This window comes from Copadichromis virginalis, linkage group LG17, assembly GCF_057382275.1.
Source record: "Copadichromis virginalis isolate Kocher_CV1m ecotype Utaka linkage group LG17, C_Virginalis_male_GT1.1, whole genome shotgun sequence".
In the NCBI taxonomy this organism is placed as follows: domain Eukaryota; kingdom Metazoa; phylum Chordata; class Actinopteri; order Cichliformes; family Cichlidae; genus Copadichromis; species Copadichromis virginalis.
Window position 1 is genome coordinate 27228091 of NC_140634.1, and position 22490 is coordinate 27250580.

General features: G+C 40.0%; 1 protein-coding gene across 3 annotated transcripts in view; it reads left to right on the forward strand.

Moving 5' to 3' along the window:
* anks1b (ankyrin repeat and sterile alpha motif domain containing 1B) overlaps nucleotides 1-22490 on the forward strand; it is a 274373-nt gene that overhangs the window by 158903 nt on the left and 92980 nt on the right. For all 3 annotated transcript variants that reach the window (XM_085436749.1, XM_085436747.1, XM_085436748.1), the window contains exon 12: nucleotides 10939-11075. In XM_085436749.1, coding sequence (XP_085292875.1) covers nucleotides 10939-11075 — 137 coding nt within the window. The remainder of the gene's footprint in view (nucleotides 1-10938; nucleotides 11076-22490) is intronic.

Sequence of the window (22490 nt, forward strand, 5' to 3'; positions counted from 1 at the left end):
ACCTGCGAGCGAAGCTTCCCAGCTTCCAGTCACGTATGGAGCAGACAGAAAGTACAGATTGTTGCCAAGCAGTAAGAGCAAAAGTGCTTCTTTTCTGCTATTGACTGACTTCTCCTAAGATAAATACACACTTGGTGTTTGTACCTATGTATGTGCTTGTGTATGCGTATAATACTTCACAGTCCTATATCCTATACATCTCTGTAAACTTTCCAATGACAAAATCAGCCGATAAACATGCAGGATGGGTATCTTGAATTTCTTTGAATTTTTCTTTGGTTTGTCACCTCTTGGAGAAATTTGTAATACTGTATAATTCATAATTCATAATTGTAATTATGAAATACGTTCATTTGACCAATTTTAACCTGGATCCTCAACTGCTTTCTATTGAAGCATGTTTCTGCAACTGAAAAAATTGTTTTCCATTCACAAGTTAAAATTTTGGGATATGATCGGAAAAGTCTGAATTAGATGTCTGAAAATTTCAACATTTTAAGTCAAACTTCTAAGAAAATAACTCCAAACTGGAGATGAACCTTTTTGAGTTATTAAGTTTTGAGATAACTCAAAATTCTGACTTATGTGTGGCAGATCCTAAAACACAATATGTTTAGAATGAGGCGACACAGGAATCATCATAGCTTTGACCTCAGAGGTCAACGTTTTGGAAAATCATCTCGGATTTTTAAATTTATACTATCCGGTCTTTAAGTGATGATGTGATGAATCCGGTGTTTATTAAGGCTGTTGTGTTTTAACATGTTTTAATGCTTTGTATCTTGTTCTATTTAATCTCAACAAGCCTTTAAAAACAGTCAGTGATCACTGTCGGCCTCTCTCAGTTTTTATTGCCGCTAGCCTGTGCATCAGTATATGAATGACTAACCTCGTATTGTGGATGGATTATCTATGTTGTTCTCCTGACTGAAGTTTGGTCCGTTTACAGCATCCTGCCATGCAGTTGCATTTGTCCCTAATCATCTGGAATCCTCGTGTCAACTTTTATCGAGTGGAAAAAAGTTAGCGTTCATCCTCCAGCTTCACTGTGTTTTTGCTAACATGGCTGTGCTGCTAGCGATCACGTAGCACATCATTATATACCAGCTAGCCTAGTTTGACCATATTCTGATTTCCAAAAAAGAGGACCCTTAGCTCAGTCATGAAGAACTTGCTTAAAGAAACATATTTAACATATTTAAACGATGCCTTCTCTGTGCGGTTAATTAATTGTGAAATAAAATATGTCATATAGGCTTTTACAAGTCAACAAGTGCAAAAAAATAACTTAAAAACCTCTGGAATTAAATAATGCTACAGAAATAATGCCTCATCTGCATAAGAAAAATTACCAGTACTAGGTCGGTATGAGGGCTGGACTGGGACAAAAAATTGGCCAGGGCAGAGACCGGCCCACCAGGTATTATAGGAAAAGCCATAAAGCCTTTGAATTAAAATGAACGCTGTTGTGACAGTGGTGTACTGTCTTGTTGGTATATGTATGATTTCAATACATTTTACATCAGATAAAAACTTAGATTGTAAGATTCAGTATTTTTTATTAAAAGCGAGACATTTTAAATGAGAATAAGAAAGAAAAGTATTTCTTTGTGCCCCCCTCTCCCTGTTAATGCCCTACCTGGCCCCCTGGCAAAACTTTGCTAGACCCGCCCCTGCACAGTTACCAGCTGTCAGCTACTTAGAAAAGGATCCTGGTGTTATTTGTCTCTCAGAAACAGTTCATAACTTCCCTTCAACTCATTCATGTCACCTAAAAGGTAAACCTGTTTCTCCATCAGCTTTTCAGCTCTGATGATTCAGTAAGGACATCTCCTGGTTTCCCTCTCACCACATATCCAAACCGATATCATATCACTATCAGTAACATCACAGCACCTGCCCAGCTGTATAGAAACTCTGTCATGCTAGCTAGTAGGCAGTACAAGTTATTGTAACTTACTGTAAAAAGTCAGCACAACGAAAATAAACTCCACCTAAACTTGGGTTATATCTGACCCAGATAGACTGCAGGTCATAACTTCTTACCTGAAGTGAACTTTCAGTTCACCTGACACTCATCCACCTGCTGCCCTCTGTGGAAGCTCCGCCATAGACACCACCAAATAACTGAGTTAATTTTGCACACCAGCCAGCATCTGGCCAATCCACCACCTTTCATTGTTTATACCGTTACAAAACAACAACAAAACCATCGGCCGTAAAAACGAAAAATCACCATTGGCCCACCGGGCAAATGCCCAGTATCCCCGATGGCCAGTCCAGCTATGGTCGGAACGAGGGAAATTTCTTTTGCAGTTCGTCTGAAAAGATGCACTTGCGCTTTGGGAACAAGCGCTCACAAAGCAGCAGTTCGGGGATGACGTCACACTCATGGGTCTTCTGTCGGAATACAGGAAAACCCGAACATTTTTATCAGTCTCGAAAATCCACCCGGACACCCCGAGCAGAACGTGATAGCAGAGGTGTACGTCTTAATTTTTTTTCAGAAATTTCTCAGTTAGAACATGGTATATCATGTTTATGTGGAAACTAACGTGCTAACTTCCTGCTGGCTTCTAACTCGATTAAACTTTATAAATCCTGTTTTCATGGATGCCTGGATGTTAAACTTAATTATTAAATGGTAAATGGCCTGTATTTGTATAGCGCTTTTACTAGTCCCCCCTAGGGACCCCAAAGCGCTTTACACACCCAGTCATCTACACATTCACACACTGGTGGAGGCAAGCTGCAGTTGTAGCCACAGCTGCCCTGGGGCGCACTGACAGAGGCGAGGCTGCCATATCGCGCCATCGGCCCTTCTGGCCAACACCAGTAGGCGGTAGGTGAAGTGTCTTGCCCAAGGACACAATGACCGAGACTGTCCGAGCCAGCACTTGAACCGGCAACCTTCCAATTACAAGGCGAACTCCCAGCTCTTGAGCCACGATCGCCCCTGGTAAAGCAGCCACACCGATAATTTGATTACAGATGAAAGAATTTAGACAGTTTTTCAACTCTCAGCGATGCTGAGCGATGAACCTCGTTGCCTGAAGCTGTTTGATCCACAAGCTTTTGTCTAACAACAGATGTGTAAGCAGGTTGAGTGAGAACTTTTTACCCATACTGTATATCTGCTGCTTTGTATGGAGGTGTATGTCAATGTTAAGTTACATCATATTTCATTTCAAATTTCAGGACACAGAAAGTCACACGAATTCTGATTTGAGGGTTCACACTGAGGTCATGTGAAAGTGGCCTGAGGCAGATTGAAAAGATTAGATTCCTGGCTGCTCTGAGTCACATATGAGGAGGAAAAACTAAACAAAGCTCAGATTTTGGTCCTTTTTATCCCGCAGTGTGAGCGCAGCCTCAATCTGAACTTGCTCACAGTCTCATCTGGATGGTTAATATATAAAGATTGCTACTTCATAACAGTGTTGATTTTCATGATTTTCCCCTTATGTTACAGAAAGAGGCATTTTTAATGATGGTCTTGTCACAGCCATGCTTCATTTTTAAATGAGTTCACATTAGCCAGTCACAGGCATGCACACCGCAGCCCTGCTACCTGACAGGTTAATGAATGAAGTACTCGGTCTTTTAGTTTCTTACTCCCCCTCCCATATTAACTTTCACCCTCACTGCTCTCTGGTGGATAAAGCTGTGATGTTGCTGCGTCTCACCCCATTTATCGCACTTTGGTTGGCACTGGAGGCTTAGAGTGGCTAATGGCACCATGTACTAGCCCAGGGCTTCGCCATTAAAAGGGTCGAGGCCCATTGACTTGTTGAAAGAAAGGCAATAACGTGTCTTCCTCTTTGACACCCAGAGGAAATTGCTGTTGATATGGTCATACACTTTCTTTTTTTTTAAGTTTCTGGTCTTAGCTTTAGATTCAAGCCTTGAGTTTTCTGTTGACTTACTTAGATTAGGTTGTTTCTGTCATATAGTTCTGTTTGCGCTCTATTGTAGGAGTAAAGAAGACTCTGTGGCTTTTCCATACTTTCAAGATCAACAGTGAGTTAAGATCTTTAAATACTTTTTGACTTCCCTGTTGTGGAGGCTTATCTTACAATATAATCTTTAAAACATATAATTATTTTCTAAATGTTGTAGGTATTCTAGTCAAAAATATTACTAAAAAGTTTCGATTTGGGATTTTCTTCAATATTTATGCAGACATTATGTTTATATGGGGCTCACAGAAGACTCATTTCACACCCTCAAATGGTGATTCCAGTAGTGAATCAAACCTTTTCAACTTCCTGTTGGAGAAACTACTCAGCATGATGGACAATCTGCCCTATGCCGTGCATGCCTCCCTGATTGGTCACCGTAGCACTCATAGCAAAAGTCTCATTGGCCCAAGGTGTAGGAATGAGCGGTAGAGGAGATCCTTTCTACTACCGAGCTATAGCATTTAGATGATGTAACTTGATATTTTAAAAATCTACACATGCACATCAACATTTTATCATATTATACTCTTGCTCCATCCCATCTGTTCATTACCAGATGGAAGGATTATTATTACTACACCATCACATGCAATTTATTTTATACTGCATTTGTTAATAGCATTAATCTAATTAAAATTTTAAGCCAAATTTCTCATAGGTAAGATACTGTACATATTGATAGTTGACATGTATTTTATTTATATGCATATTTATTCCTCTAATATTTCTTGTTTTATAGTAGCTGTGCTTTATAATGCTGTTTTTTAAACGTATTACCTTGGTTTGTATCGGAAACATTTAGGAAATGTTTGGAATATAATAACTTACGGACATTATAGTTTGCATCCAAACATGAGGTCACATTTGGCGTCTGATCTCACTTTTACATTTCAACTATTTTTTTAAGTTGATCCTCAAATAATGTTTGTCTAATCAAATATCTGACGTGCTACCAATATATGATTTATACTGCACGACAAACTTAAAGTACATTTAAAAAGAAAGAAGACAAAATGAATATATAGAAAATATAATACTGTTCCCATAAAGCTAAATATTGCCCAGAGAGTGAGCTGCCTTGATAGAGGTTTGCATGCTGAGTGCTCTTTGTTTTTGCTGTTTTTGCTATCTGACTCTGTACACCTTATTGCTTCTGCTCCTGTTTCTATTTTCATTGCACCGAGCATATAAAAGGCACAAGAATTTCCTTTGGGATTAATAAAGTTCTTATCTCTTTTATTAATTTTTGTATCAGTATAGTCAGTATGTGAATAAATAAATAAATAACCTGAGCAGCAACTGTACTTTGTCTGAAATGCAACAGAAGATCAGCTGATGTCTGTTTATAGTAGAACTCACAAATTCAGCATGAACACAATTTCCACTCAAGGTGGGAACAATGGCAACTTCTGTACAAAAGGGCTATTCACAAAATATAAATACACTGAATGACTAAAAATACAGACCAAAAATAGTACTGAATTGGCCTCGATTTAATGAGGATCTTAAAGATTATTACTCTCAATTCCCTGTGTGGATTTAAAGTTATCCTAAGCTGAAACCCCAAACCACAGGGATTGGCTAAAGCATCTTTGCTGTAGTGCATGGGTAAATAAAACTTTCAAACTTCCTCTTTTTTCGATTCCAACTGTAGTGTTAAAAAAACACAGAAGCTCAGCTGTAAGTTGACACTGACTTGCAAGGTTGCATGCACACACATACACTATACATATGAAATACCCCCAGAGTGGCAGAGAGGCAGAACTGACAGCCCAAAGAACGTGTCTAAAATTGACAGTTTTTGTCTTGTTAGATGACCAGGAAGTGGACAGCTGATTGAACGCTTGCGCACACCGAGAATTCACTTAGACACACGGGTCCTCTACAGGGTGCTGTAAGGAGCAGGGCAGCTGGTCTTGGATCTACACAGAGTTATATTTGAATATATCCAGGCTCTATTATAAGACACAGAAACTGTACAATGAAACATTTCGGCGCTTCCCAGTATCAAGGATGTGAACAGGTACAACATCCATCAGAGATTACATTTCAACACCCATATGCATGTGCACTTTTGTATGCACACTAACATACAAACATGTATTCTTTTTGGCAAGGACAGCTAAGAGTGTTTCCCAGGAGTGAGCCCAAGGCACATGTAAAGGAAGCAGAGTCAGAAACAGACACATTCACACACACATCTTACATCCATCATCAAAAACAGTGTTGACAGGCTTATTCAATAGGACAAAACCTCAATCCCTATCTATATATAACCCTCCTTCCTTTTTTCTCTCTCTCCCATTTTTTTTCACTCTTTATTTTATCTATTTACGCCCACATTTAAACATTGATTCAGCTCCAGGCAGTTCTTTTATGGTGCATGCGCGTGTGTATGTGTGCATGCGCATGCTCGTGTGTGTTTGCAAACATGTTTGATAGATGTGAGAGCATGCTGTGAAGCTGTGTCACTTTCCCCCTGCAGGACAGATGTGCCTGCGTGATTGTGTGGCTTCACGTCTGCAGCCAGACTGTTGAAAAATCAAAATCAAAATAGGATGGAAGATGGTAGCAATTTCTAAACCAGGATCAGACATTTTTGGTTTTAAAGCTGCTTCACAATAAAACTGGTAACTTCAGGTTGCTGGAGTATATAGAAAATCTTCCATGAAAAGAAATACAGTTCTTTTATTTATTTATTTAGTATTTAAGGACTTCAGGGAGTTTTAGCTGCGTCTGGAAATGGTCTCTTATGAGGTTTACATCTTTGCAAATCGTGTTTCTCTCTGTTGCTCGATTATTGTTCCTGCTAGCATTTTCTCAGTGTTTATGATTTCTTCTCTAATGAGCCTCATTCTTTTGTGTTACTGTGAAAATTGGTCCTACTTGCTGTTTTTCTGGATTCTTGTTAAAATGCTGTTTGGTAGATTTTTGAAAAATCTTAAGTTATTAGATGTCAATAAAGAATATGCAATTATTTCCACAAGAGGCAAATTTACCTCTGTACACCATCACAGTAGATTTTAAACCAAACAAGAAACAGTGCTTCATTTTTAGGAGCTTAAAAAAAATTGGACGAATGACTGATAAGCAGTTGTGTGGCAAGGTGAGACCTGCTCTATAATTGTACGACAGACTGAACTGATTGAAGATCCGAAGTTGGGTCCAATTATATTTGCTTTTGGTAGCTTTTTACTGGATACAAGGCCCAGAGAGATGTTGATAAGAGTGAGAGGCCATCATTTTCAATCAGAGAGATGCCAAAGCTTTAGAAGTGGCGCAACCCACAGTGTGGATATAATGCAGTGTGGTGGATCTTATGTTAAAGCGTGAGCTCGTATTACTGTCAGTGGAACTGGCTTACTAGTATTTACTGATGATCTGACTGCTGATAGAAGTACCGGTAGCTGGATGAAATGTCAGATTTAGCCAAATGGATAATGACCTAAAGTGTACTGAAAAAGGATCCCAAGAGTTTCTCAGAATATATAAGAAATGATATATTCTTTCTGTGTGGTTGTTAAATGTTAAAAACAGATGGCAACAGTGTTTGTCAGCTAAGACCAGCTACACTGAATGACTGTAAATGGCTTCATCTCAAACTTATAATCCAGGGCAGAAGCTTCATTTGATACACCAGACACCGTATCTGCTGTATTTTATTTCTTCTCTATTTGGCTCACTTTAATTTTGGGCTGATTTCAACCTTTTAGACTGAATATTGTTCCACCAGGAATGTCTTCAGGGATCTAATGCATCTGCTGCTATCCTTTTTTTCTTATTGCTTTCTCAAAAGTTACCATGTTCTTTTTAATTATTAAAAAATTCTGTCATAATAAGTAACAAAAAAATGTAGAGTTTACTTTCAATTACAGTAAAAAGAAAATCTGAATACAACTTTATTTTTATCCTTTTCAGTTTGTTCACAAATAATTTGGTACCTCTTCTTGCTTTTTTTTTTTTTCCCACATGAAGATTAGAATTCCTCCTCTGCAGGCTGACATCCTGGTAAATGTAAAGTAAAGGCGTTTGTCGCTCATTAAATTACAGGACGCTGTATGTGTCATTATGCAAAACATCAGCAGCAGCCCCACATTTCTCCCTTTTTTATACATTTGTTCTTTTTGAATAGGTGAAGATGATTTGTGGGAGTTGTGAAAAATCACACCATCAACGACATCCAAGTTGAAACAACAACAGGGAGCACTGCTTTTATTTCAGTTTCCATTTGAAATGAGCTAAGTGGACCTGCCACATAATTAAAATTTATGCGATTATCTTGTAAGAATGCAGTGTTCTGCTGGGACACCGTGCGTCTGGGCATTCATATCAAAGTTACCCACCTTAACATTGTTGCAGCCCAAGCAGATGGCAGCACTCTCCCTACATAGGAGCAAAAATAATCAATCCGCAGAACTAATTAATTCATCCAATCCAGGATGCACAGGAACAAGCCTGAAACACTACCAGAGGTCCAATGCCAGATGCCACAGGACACCACCACAGAGCTGCTGGCCCATTTTAGAACATGCTAGAGCTCTATTGGTGGCACAAGTGGGGGTGGGGGGGTCGTACATACACGTAGTAGGCACGTGGCTTTAATGTTGTCGCTTTAGTTAAGAAACAATCCCTGGAAATCAGATGAAATATATAATTCTGTTCTTAGTGCTGTTGTGTCAGTGTGTACATGTATGCACACTTGTGAGGTAATAGTCCCGACTGGGTCTCACACCTTAATTGGATGATATTCTGGCATCTGATCGAGTCCGTGTAGGCAGGTGGTAACTGACAGAAAACATCTAGCGAGTGTGTGTGTGTGTGTCTGATGACAATATTGCGAGAAAGCTGTCTGGGTATTGTGTCTCTTCCAGTTGATTAAGACAAATGCTTTCTCCCACTGAAAGTTAATTCAGTCGACTTCAGCACTTTTCTCTTCTTCCTTCCTTTCTGGTCTTTTTCTTTTCCTTTTTCCTCCCCTCTTCTCTGCTAAAGGATCATGCACTGGGGAAATTAGCTCAGATACTCTGTAATCAACTGCACACACTGAGTGTGTGTATAGAAAACTGAGATAGACATCAAACTGCTCTGGACAGCAGTCACGTTTTCCTGCTGTGGTTGTTGCTGAAGCTTGTAAAATTACAAAATGACACTCACCTCTCTTTGGTTCTCTTCAGTGATAAAACAACTGTAACTACCAGGTCACTGTTAGGCGGAGGTACTGTACATAATATGACACATTAGCCATTTTGCTGAATTCTCATGTGTTTAGCGGGAACTAGAAAATGCTAACACGCTATTACACCACCTATGTTTTGTTTCCTACATAAACTATTTTGCTGTCTATACTGCTTCATGCTGGCAACTGATATAGTCTGAAAAGACTGGCTAAGCTCTCACCTGTTTTTTCTAAAGACTGAAAACCGAGCACTGGGGAGATGCGATAATCTAGTTTGCTTTGTTAAGAGCATTTACATGCATCACCCATAACATTATGACCCCTTACAAGTGAAGTGAATGACACTGATTATCTCTTCATCGTGGCACCTGTCGGTGGGCGGGACATATTAGGGCACAAATGAACATTTTGTCCTCCAAGTTGATGTGTTAGGAGCAGGAAGAATGGGCAAGATTCAGGATTTGGGACAGTCTGACCAGGGCCAAATTGTGATAGCTAGACGACTGGGTCAGAACTTGTGATGTGTTTCCGGTCTGCAGAGGTCGTTATCCATCAAAAGTGGTCAAAGGAGGGAACAGTGGAGAACCAGCGACAGGGTCCAGGGCAGCCAAGGTTCACTGATGCATGTGCAGCGTTAGGGTTGGCGTGTGTGGTCAGATCCAACAGATGAGCTATTTTAGGTCAAATTGCCTAAAAAATTAATCAGAATCAGAATCAGAATCAGAATACTTTATTGATCCCTGGGGGAAATTATTTTTTGTTACAGTGCTCCATTTTAAACCAACATTAAGACAAGACAGACAATACGCTAACTAAGAATAGTACAATATATACATATATATACATACATACATACATAAGTCACTTATAAATAAATATTTGGAAAAGAAACATGTGTAGCTGTAGCAGCAAACAGTGTGTTAAGTGGATGCGTTGTACAGGGAGATGGCCACAGGCAGGAATGATTTCCTGTGTCGTTCAGTGGTGCTTTTCGGTAATCTCAGTCTCTCACTGAACGAGCTCCTGTGACTGACCAACATGTCATGGAGTGGGTGGGATGCTGTTTCTGATAGAAAGCCGATAGAAAAAAGCAGTGCATTGCTGTTTGTTGGTATGTGGCTGCATAGGCATAGACTAATCAGGGTGCCCGTGTAGATCACTGTCGCCAACAATGAGCATCAGAGTTGGATGGGAAAAGGTAGCCTGGTCTGATGATCCACGTTTTCTTTTACATCACATGGAAGGCCGGGTGCATTGCTTACCTGGGGAATACCTGGACCCATGATCCACTATGGCAAGAAGGCAAGTCGGTGTCATACTCCGATCAAGCATCTGTGCAATGAGCTGGACAAACAATTCCAATCCACACACAACTTACAGGACTTAAAGGATTTGTTGCTAACTTCTTTGTGCCAGATACCACAGCACACCTTCAGTGGTCTAGTGGAGTCCATGCCTCAATGGGTAAAGATGGTTTTTTCAGTTAAAGGTGACCCAACAATATTAGGCAGGTGCACATAATGCTATGCCTGATCGGTGTATATTGCAGTATTTTGACTGGATGTTGTTAAATGTCTGTCCCATAATACTACATTTATTCTGTGTTATTTTGTTCCTTGACTTTAACTGTGACTCTGTTTACATGCAGAGTTTAAATCCAAACACATCTGCTTGCAAGTATCGTAGAAATGGTAATCTGGCTTTAGACTCCGCCCTCCTGTGGATGATGAAGGGGGTACAAAGGGCAAGTCTTCCCCTCTTCTTTTTACTTGTCTCTCACTCTTTCTCTCTCCCTCTAAGGTCACTTGTCCCATGTAACGGTGAGTGAGGGGGAGCATGGTAACCATGGCAACTGCTCAACAGGACCCACACCGGACTGCTCGCCCCCCTCCCCTGACACAGCCCTGAAGAGCATCGAGAGAGTCATCCGCCCACAGGTGAACACACACACAAACACAGACAAAAAGACTAACAGACACACACACACTAATGAATGCGTTGTAGAAGCACCTGATGCATTATTGAACATCAGAGCATCCACCCACAAGTAGCTTAAACACCTGCACACACACACACACACACACACACACACACACACACAATGGTAAACATCTCTCTGTTTCTGTTTGTCTCCCTGTTTCGTTTCATCTACCTTCCTCTCTCTGTTCCTGTTTCTAGTAGTTTAGATTATCTAAAATTTCCATTATGTTTGTGCTTATAGGCATCATATTCTGGTAGCAAAAACTCAGACGGTCCTTTTAAACCAGGGTTGGAAAGTTTGACTGTGTTTCTGTTCTAAATGTGATTTAACTTCCATTCTCAGTGTCTTATTTTGGTCTTATTTTAGAATATTTTCTTTAGTCACAAAACCTGCTGGAAGTCTAGCCTGTGGGGGCACGTTTTGCACCGCAGGTATAAAAACGTCAAATTTCTGTATTTGAAGAAACAGCTTTGGAAGACAGGTATCTGCTGTGTCTGCTGCTGCACCAGCTACACTCTTTTTAATAATTCAGTTGTTGATTCATGTTAACTTTCACCTTTCACCAGCATCTACATGTTGCATGCAGCTGGGTTGTGCGTTGACTGTGGTCAGAATGCGCACCAGTAGCTTGCCAGTCACTGCATTATTTAACAGATTTTTCCCACTGGCGCATTAAATTAATATGATTTTAAAATTTAGATTTTATTTAATTTGTCTCTCTCTCATTGAGGCACCAGTGTGCATGAGCTTGAACTGTATTGACAGTTCACGCTTGCGCCTCTTTGAAATGAATGTGTGTGTAAGGAGAGCCTACATTGATCCATTTGTTAGAAATGCTAGTTGATCCCATCTCATCAGCTCCTTGTTTCACCGTTAGATTTTTGTCAATTACAGACTGCTCCATATTTGTCACATGTGTTTTTAAGGTGGTTTTTAGACATAAGCTAAAACAGTTAATTTGGTGAATGTATGTTATTCATATTTCTTCCTGTTTGACCTGAAAAGATGGTTTAAAAAAAAGATGTGATGTCCCAGTTTACTTGTAAATAGACTGGTTCTTATGTAGTGCTTTTCTGTTCTACTTAAGCACCTAATGGGCTTTTTTACGACATGTATTTTTAACCCATTCACACACAGATTTATACAAGCACTTTTTTCTTAGTCTAAGTACATTTACACACACATTCACTCTCAGGAGCACTATCACTATCTTGCCTAAGGATACTTTGGCTTGCAGACCACCAACCTTCTAATTAGTAGATGATCTGCGCTGCCTCCTGAGCCACAGCCGGTCCTGTACAGCCTGCATCTGCCACACTGTCTTCACTAACACAGGAAACTATATGATACATTGTGAAAAAAGGTCCCCCGATGAATAGGCCTATATTACTTTCTTTTCATGCTGGGAGTTATATAAACTCCTCTTGTGTCACTGTCTCAGTAGCTGCTGTACCTGAATCTATGCAACTTCACTGTTTATTTTTTAATGCTAATGGCACAGATGGTACAACATTGATCACCTGGTGATTATATTGGAAAAATAATGATGAAGATTGCCGAAACACAAAAAGCAGTCATTGCTAAACACAACGATCCTGCCCTTAACCCAGCACAACTCCCCATCTAGACAGATTCGTTTTTGTCGTTGTAGCGAATCATTTGTTCACTATAATAAAGGTCTAATGAGATCTAGATGAAAAAGTCAAACCCAGACAGACAGAAGTTGAAGTTCATCGTCTACTGCTTAAGAAACAGAGTCATTTATGGATATTTGTATGAAATTAAATTTAAAAAAAATGCTTCATTAGGGTTATTTCAGTGAAGGAACCTCCTGTGAGCCAACTGAAGTGTGAAAGGAATGTGTATTAAATGTGTATCAGCATCATTATATCACAGATAGATGCTTTGCCTGTATTATAAAGCTTTCAAAACTTCACTTTCTGTGTACACCAGCAGCAGAATTGATTAATAATAATATGCCTCTGATCTTGAATAACTTCAAATCAACACTCGGCGATTCAAACGCAACATCGAATTAAGTTCATTAGAGACTTGAGATTAATTTATTCCTCGCTTTTTCGGTCACTGGGAAGATAGTATCAGACACCCGAGCGCAGCGCGAGCGTTTCGCACCTTGATAATTAAAGGCAGTTGTTTCTCAGTGAGCGGATGATGTGTGACATAACACTGAAAAAAATATTGAACTCATCTGCTTGTTTAATGTAGTGTAGTAACTATCATGTCAGTGTTTTTCAAGATTTTCATTCTTGTTGAAGATTAAGATATGGCGTGAGATAAGTAGACCTTCTGACTCTCTGAATGGCCTTTACTCACCACAGCATCTTCTCTTGTTGCCTTGTTTTCTTCACCCACCCCCACCCATTATCATGGGTCTCTCTCTGGCATGTTAACTAATGTGCGTAGAGGGATCACATGCGGCGCCCAGCGGGCCTCCTCTCGGCTTGAAGCGCACATAATCAAGGAGCACCAGAGTTCAATTTTATAGTGCTTAATTAATTCTCTAGAATACATTTCATTAGATTTTAGTGCTCCCGCTGGCTATTTCAGCAGTACACACAAGCAAGCAAAAAGTTAGTGAACCCTCTGGAATTACCGTGATTTCTGCAATGATTACTCATATTATGTGGTCTAATCGTCATTTGACTTGTGAGGTTAAAACAACCAAACACTGGTGCTTTTCATCTCTTTTCAGACTGATTAATCACATTGTGCAGGCTGGAATAAGCAACAACATCCATTAGATGTTTCCTTTGGCTAATTATGAAAACAGTAAGCATCTCAGTTAAGCTTAGGTCAGGAATCTGAATCCAAGATCTCATTTAGTTATTTTTATTTGAAAAATGCAGGTCAGTGGCTTATTGCATCTTATTTTCTTTTCTTTTCTTTTTCTGCACTGATATTTTCCCCTGGTACAGTTTGAAATTCAGTTTTTCTCTTAGTATTTGCAAGGCGTCCAGACCTTGAAGTAGAAAGCAGCCCAAAATCATGATGCTTCCTCCACCATGTTTCCTCAAAGCAGTGATAGTAGTTTTGTGTGATTTGCCTTTATGCTTCAAAATTTAGTTTACCTTAACTTTTTTGTTTGTTGTTATTGAGACCAGGTGTTTCCTCTGTGGTGCTAACAGTATTCTTATTCAGCTTTTTCTTTCTTTCTAAATTGGAAACATAGATTGCAGTTTTGTTCCTACATTTGAGGGTTTTTTTTAACTTCTTGCAGGACTATACTTTGTATGTTACATATTTGCAGTAAAATTACTTCTAAGCAGAGGAGTACTGCAGCACTCGTGAATTTGCTCTCTTTGTGAACGATTTGATGATTAAGGAACGTGTAGGTCTTTTGTAATACGCTGTTGTGTGCATCTCTGAAATGTTTTTTTCTAAAATCCTGTGAATGTTATTGAGATATGACTCACACTGGCCACTCTTTGTCAAAAAGAGCAAATTTTGTGAGTAACCACACTTTAGGCACCTTTATTTGCTGAGAAAGGCACCTCTCCAACACCTCCAGTCTCATCTCCTTAATTGCGACACCTGACTCCAAGCAGCTTTGGGGGAAACTGTAAGCACAGACAACCTTTTACTTTTTCTGACCTGCACCATCAGTGTCTACTCAGTGTGTTTGATAAAGACATGAAAACTCTGTGTTATTCGTTTGATCAGATTGTGTTTTAATAAACACTTACCGGCCACTTTATCAGGTGTTCGGCTGTTCATTATTGCAAATTAAATTCTAATCAGCCATTCAAATGGCAGCAACTCGATTCATTTAGGCAGACAGACATGGTTAAGGCAACCTGCTGAAGCCCAAACTGAGCTTTAGAATGTGCAAAAAAAGTGCTTTAAGTGACTTTGAAGGATGCATGGTTATTGATGCTAGATTCATATGAGTATCTCAGAAACTGGCGATCAACTGATTTTCCTCCAAACAAGCATCTCTAGAGTTTAGAGACTGGTCCCAAAAGGAGAAAATATCCAGTGAGCGACTGTTCTCTGGGCAAAAATGCCTTATTGATGGCAGAGGTTGGAGTGCTTTGAGCTGGTAGGAAGGCAACAGTAATAAGGAAAAAACACATGAACACATCGAACCTTGAAGCAGAACAGCAGCAGAAGACCAGATCGGGTCCTGGTCCGGTCAGCTAAAAACAGGCAATTGAGGCTACAGTTGGCTTAAAAAAATGGTCACTAGAAGGTAGTAAAAATGTTGCCTGGTCTGAGTTTTGATTTCTGATGTTTTGGTGTGCAGGATGTTTTCTTTGCACACTCTTGGCCCCTAATTTAGACTTCTATGGGAAGTCTATTTCATAAGTTAAGATGCAGCCATAAATTCCTTTTAATCATAAACCAGATCATTCCACGTGAACTGACATGCACCTCCTGAGAAATGTCGCTATATGTCCGAATGACACAGCCAACGACTGAATAACGCAGAAGGTTAAGGCATAAATTACGATATAGACTTCCTAGAGAAGTCTTAATCTGGCAAGAACCAACTGAGCATAATTGACATCATGAAGAGTTAATAAACTGAGTACTCAGTGAGAGTTACTGAAAACAAGCAGTTTATCTCACCCTGATGGTGAGATTTTCTGCCGAACTGGCAACGTAACAATTGCATAATGGTGCAAGATCAAGTGATTTGCTGCCACGGTCTCTTTTTGCAGTGTGCCATCCCCCAAGACAAAAACCTCTCCAGTTCTGCTGCAGTGACTCAAAGTGTATACTTTTGTCATAGACCCCTCTATGGGGACAGGGGACCTGTTTGTTAAAAGTCCTTAGAAGCAGTATGAAATTAAAAGTAAGAGTGTGTGTGTGTGTGTGTGTGTGTGTGTTGCCCATTACTAAAGCTCAGGCTCTAATTTTTCTTTTGCTTACCTAATGCGAATGTCTGCAATACTGGGATCTCTCTCTTATACACCCATTCACACCCACCCACACACAGAAGAATATGTGGAAATACAGTATGCATTGCACACATTCAGATCTACCTACCCTGGATCTGTCACACTTCAACACTTCCTTGATTGAGCTGATAGCTACCCTGGCCACATGAAGACAGTCAAACACACTCAGAGAGTAGATAAAGCGAGCCAACTGCTTTCTGATGCTGAAACATGGAGATAATACTTTTCCCCTTACAGAGGCCGAGAGGATGCACAGACGCACACAAAGTCCATAATAAAGGCGCCAAGTATGACACCGCTGTCACTCTGAAAACATCACCAGAGCATTCAGAAGGATGTCAGCCTGACATGTGAATGATGTGCCTGTGTGGAAACCCCATGACTTACTGTACAGTCCCATATTTCCAAATTATTGTAGTTAAAGTGCTCTTGAGCAAGGGACCTAAAGATCCTTATTGTAACTCAGTGGGGGGAAAGGGTGTTGATTTTGGTGGTGGATAGTGGATTGTTTTGACCAGTCCGGAGCAAGTTGATATGTGTAATTTCAACATCAGTGCAGAGTAATTTTAAGATGACAGCATAATTACAGTAAACAAACAGGACCGTCACAGAAAAGACTGCCTGCCTCTGTTAGCACCAAAGACACACTTATAAACTGCCATTTCGGGACAGATCTCATTGGAAATGTGAAAAGGTTAAAAACACTGAAAACTTGTTGTTCTTCAGGACAAATGGAGGTAAAGTTCTCAGACATTATTGTGATAGCAGATGATAAACCAACCAATCTATCCAGTAAAGAGATTGTCTTAAAGGCTTTTGTTGATTTTAGCCTCAAATTTAATCACTCTTCTAAGATGTGTAAAAGATTTAGTAGTATTATCAGCCCCACTGTGAATCAACACCTAGCTTTACAACTCCCATGCATAATTGTAGGCTTTCTGCTAGCTTGTGGCTTGTAAACAAGGCAGAAAGTTTTATGCAGTGTGTTTTTTGTCTTTTTTTTTTGGTGGTGGTGGTGGTCTCTCTGGTCTCTGCCAACAAAGTAGCATGACATCCATTTTTAAAGTGTTGTTTGCACGCCTAGGTATACATCTTTAATCAGCGTCATACTGAAAAAGACCATCAGGAGATCTATAATAAGATCTTGTGATGTCATTGTGTTGTCTAAGAACCACCTTGATCATGTGTAACACCCATTTATGCCATTTATGCACATATAACACATATAAAAAAACACATTTTAATGTCACAACATTAAGACCTCACTTATATCCTAAAAAAGTTCATATCCACATCATATGACGCCCATCACATTGCCTAGCAACCACCTACCAACAAGATAAAAGGACCCAACATATAAACAACATCTGACATGTGTATTTTTTTTCTCAGTGTGTACGTTAGATTTACATTGCTTTTGCTGATACCTCAGGTTTTACTGTAGGTATTAACTTATATTTGCAAGGATCATTTTTGTTGCTCAACAGCTTTAATAATTCCACTTCAGCCATCACACTTGAATTTCAACAAAGAAAAAGTAGCAGTTGGAACTGACAAGGAAGCTCTTTGGTGTAGTCACCGTCAGCTTTATGGAAAGGCCCATCTAAAAAGATCACTGCGCCCTCTCAGCTAAATTCTGCTGATATAACTAAAGTATTAGTTAAATTAAAGTTTACTGTTCGCTAATGAAAAACATAAAAATGCACATTGCTGGTAAGTTATTCCAGCTCAAACTGAGGTTAATTATTCAGTTGGTGTTTCTGATGCAGTCACCAATGAGCCTGTGCAGGTCAGACTCTGCAAAATATCCTTGATGTCTCTTTGGAACTGAGGAGAGGTCATTCATCAGCTTATGCAGCTAGTCTTGATGACCCTACTTGAACTTTGCAAAACAAATGGAACTGTGCTGAGGGCACTCTGCACTCACAGTCATATATATGCAACTTTCCCAGTATGTGGTAAATTCATTTAACCGCTTTGCATCTGTAATCTAACACAGATATATCTGCATTTTCTGAGTTGGTTTCTGTGAGTGTGCTATGTGTGTAAGGTTGTAATCAAGCAGACAGGTTAATGATTTTGGTTTAAAGTAGCAAAACAGTGGTTATCGCTGTTGACTCACAGCAAGAAGGTCCTAGGTTCTAATCCACTTCCCAGCTGTAAAGTTTGCATGTTTTCTCTGTCCATGCGTGGACTTCCGCTTCCTCCCACGGTCTAAGACTGTGACATCCAAAGACTTGAAATGTATGTCAACTGATTATTGGCTGTAGGCCCAGTGTATAGGTGTATCAGTCTCATGGGATTCACTCAGCTTTAAATGGAAATTTATGTAAATTTAAAATAACAGAACGTGCCGTGTATTTTAGTTTACAGTCTCTGATTTGTGGGCATAAATGTATTCCTGTTTTTTGTTTTTTGTTTTTAATAAAATGTGTAATAGCAAAGTTACTTTATCCAAATGCCCCTGTCAAAGTTGAATGCTCATCCATTATATATGCTCTGACACTGACCTTGTATTCTGTACAAAGTCAACACATGCTTGTGAATTGTTGTCACCGTTTGTGCTGGTGGGATCTAAATGCTCTCTCTATTTCTCTATATATTTATTGATTTATTTTGAACTTCTAGAATTATCACATTTTCTTGACTAAAACAAACCTCTAGAATCTTCACTCAACACCTCACAGACTGATTACGAATCGCATTGGCGTTTAGAGCTCATTCATCCTTTCACTCCCATCAGTCAGTTAGATGCTGAGGTTGTTGCTTGTGCCACTTGCCGGCTGCTGTAACAGTGTTGCTCCTGTTAGTTAATCTCACAGGAAGTTTGCTCGGATTTGTCTGTAATTACAGTAAACACTTGCTTTATATTTCCATAAATACATCTAAGTGTTTGTGCCAGCTCTTCATATGGCCCACATTGTCGTGTGTTTGTGTAACAAAAGACGAGAGAAAATGGAGAGAATGGGGCCCTCGGTTTATACTGTTCAGTTCATTTTTCTCAACCCTTCCTTACTCCACCTGGACATTTTCAAGTTATTGCAACAAGTAGGAGACCTTTCTGTGTTTGTGGCTAAAGAGATTTTCTTTCCCAGCCGGTGGCCCCAGAGGACAGACTTGGGTCATGCACTGCTAATAGAAGTGACTCAAGCTAATACTAAAATCTCTCAAGTGGGAGTTGCACATCTCAGCTTTTCCCTGCCGTTTTCTGCCTGTATTAAAAGGATTTGTAACCGGGATTTGGATGCTTTCAATAAATGCTGCATTTCATACATATCATTGGTTATGAGCCAAGAGGACTGCTAGTCTCTGCTGGCCTCTGCATCACATTTAAATCATCTGTCACAATAGATTTGGTGGGAAAACAAGTTCAGTGCTTGGTAACAAACAGAAGGTAAATTACTTCCTGGATTCCTCACAATCTTAGATGATGGAACAAAATAAAAGACTGTTTCATCTGACTGAGGGATAGAGCAAATAAACACAAGGGATGGCAAGCGATAGCAGAGAATGGTGGGGAGGACACTTACAATTCTAGGAAGATTATTTTGTGTGTGTGTATCATGTTTACATATCTTTGTGGGGACCAAAAATTGGAAGTTTACTATACTTGTGGGGACAAAATGCCCATCCCCACGAATTTGAAGGCATTTTTGAGGCTCAAAAAGTGGTTTTAGTGTGAGGGTAACAATTAGGTTATGGTTAGGTTTATGCTAAGACCTAACCATAACCTTAAAAGGTTAATAGTCTGCACATAATACCTCAACTGGATACAGGTCCGGGATAAAAGAGTAGGAGAGCCAGATTCCAATAATATTTTATTCCACATGGAAATCATTGATTGGAAAATTGGACCTGCCATCACCTGAAATTTAAAACTTTCTTCATTAGCTATTAGGTTTAATTTTAAAATAGACTAAACCTTTAATCCACATTTGCCCATTTTAAAAACCACAAACTAAAATGTTTAACAACCAGGTGAGCAGTATGTTTAGCAGATAGATAAATAGATAGTACGTAGAGCATGTAATTAGTTCAAATGTTGAAAAAGATTTTGTATATTAGATGTAAGTGCTCCTACGTCCACATTTATGAGTCACAGAGGAAGAAAGGAACAATCCCTTCACAAAAAGATCTTTAGCATGGTGTTACTTTTTCAGAGAACATCTACAGTATTTTAATGGAGGAATAAAAGTAGAGCAATTAACTGAATGAGCATGCGTTGTCATGCTATCTGCCATCAGCAGATTGGTCAATTGGTCGTAAACGGATGGGTATGGTTGGGAATAGTATTCGGGTAGGCTGCATTGTTTAAACAATGCTCAGCTGAACCAAAGGTGTGTCACCCAGTGTGGTCTTCTGCTGCTGTAGCCCATCTGCTTCAAGGTTCAACATATTGAGGATTCAGAGATGCCCTTTTGCATAGTTTGGTTGTAAAGGTATGCATTTTATGTAAACCCTAGAAATAGCTTTATGGGAAATCAGCAGTTTCTAAAATACTCAGACTGCCTTGTCTGGCACCAGCAATTGTGTCACCTTCAAATTGTATACGTTGCTGAAATATGTCTCCCCCTACCACCACTTCCCCTGCCAGTGGCGGACCCCCTCAGACATCGGTGCGTTGGTGGTTCTTTGTGTCCGGGGATGGGCGTCCAGGTACACACCGGCTCACTCCTTGGCGGCTGCTTATCGGGGCCTGGAGCCTGGGGCTCGCTCGGGCCACTTCGGAGGTGGGGTGCCCCCGGCCTCTCGGCCTGGGGCTCGGTCACTCAGGCACGGCTGGCTGCCGGCGGAGCTCACGGGCGCGTCACTGCAACTCCCCCTGGCTTCTGCTCCGCGGCTGCTGAGTGAGCCCTCATCTGGGACTCTCCTCAGCTCTTTCCGGGACAGTGGCGCAGCTGCCCCTCTGTTGGTCTTCCTTGGTCTCTTGTGTTCTGGGGGCCTCTGGATGTCTGGAGTTTTGATCTCCTCCACACCTGCTTCACGCCCTGGAGGACGGGGCTGTGGCCCCCCCACACCCTCTAGCAGATTATTACATGAAGGAACCTTTTAAAAAAACAACAACAAACAAGTGCGTCCATGCTCACAGGTGTACACACGGGTGATCACACCCACAAACTACACCCTTTTTGGCTCCTACCTCAAAGCACACTGTGTTCTGTTGATCTTATGTGCTGCACAATAATGTTTAACATTTAGTATTTACTGTCATATTCCCATATATCATTGTGATGTTGTTTATTCTATTACTCTTGTTCTCTTCTGCTTGCTTTCTTTTTTCTTTCTCAGCAGGTGATCCAGGTGATTGATATATGCTTTTTTTTTCTCTGCCCGTTCTGTTGGTTTTTGTCTTTTGCCCTTCTCCCCCGTCCCTCTTCTCAGCTGTTTCTCTTTCCCTCTTTCTTTCTCCCCTTCTTTCCCCCAGTCAAGTCTGTCCCGTATTCAGTAAGTGAAAATAAAATAAACAATAAAAGGTGAATCAAATGGACCATTACGGCAAGGCTGGGATGGTCAATTTGGTAAAGTAAATCCGTTGGGCATCTTTCTTTGCCTTTAGACAACAATTCTGATGGCAAAAGAGCCAAACGGGACAGGCCAAAAAAAAAAAAAAGAAATATGTCATGCACTGAATGCAGCTTTTTAAATTCAGTACATGATTTTATTTTATTTTATTTTTTATTGATTAGCATTCAAATATCTCAGTGAAGACAGAACAAAGATCTACCACAAAGCAAGAAAGCATGAGACAAGGCTAATCTCATGCTTTCTTGCTTTGTGGCTAATCAAAAGGTATTGGCTGACATATGACATATTTCTTAAGGCAAATAATGAAAAAGAAGTTTGATCATTACAAGAAACACACAAGAAAACAGAGCCATATAGCTGAGTGGGGCAAAAACAGCATGCATCAAAAGAAAGTGTACAAAATCCAGAGATGAGCAGCGGAATGCTACTTGTAAGAGTTGCAGTTAAGAGTTTGTTTTGGAATTGGGGGGAAAAGGAGGTTTTAGATGTTTACTCCTTTATCTTTTCTATTCTCTTGTTCTTCACTGCCCTCTGGAAGCAGAAGCATCGTCAGCTCGGCTCTTTTGAACATTTTGCCTTCTTGTTTGTATACGCTCACATCTTTCTGTGGACGTGTGTGGCAGCTGAAATAAAAGACAGACATATGCTATTTGCAATGCTCCGCATTTGGGATCATTACCTCTAAGCTAATGTTAACAGAGGACGAGCTGCTGTAGCAACTGAAAATATCATAATTAACTTTGAGTCTACTGCTCACGTTACACTAACAAAAGCAACATTTAGAGACAAATAAGCCTCATTCTTTGGTGTATTTGACATATATTATGTTTGGTTTTTTTGCATTGCTTCCCTCAGAAGCATAGTAAATATTTCTGTGGGGAGTTTCATTCATCAGAAGTGGTGATATTTCTACCTTCTAATCA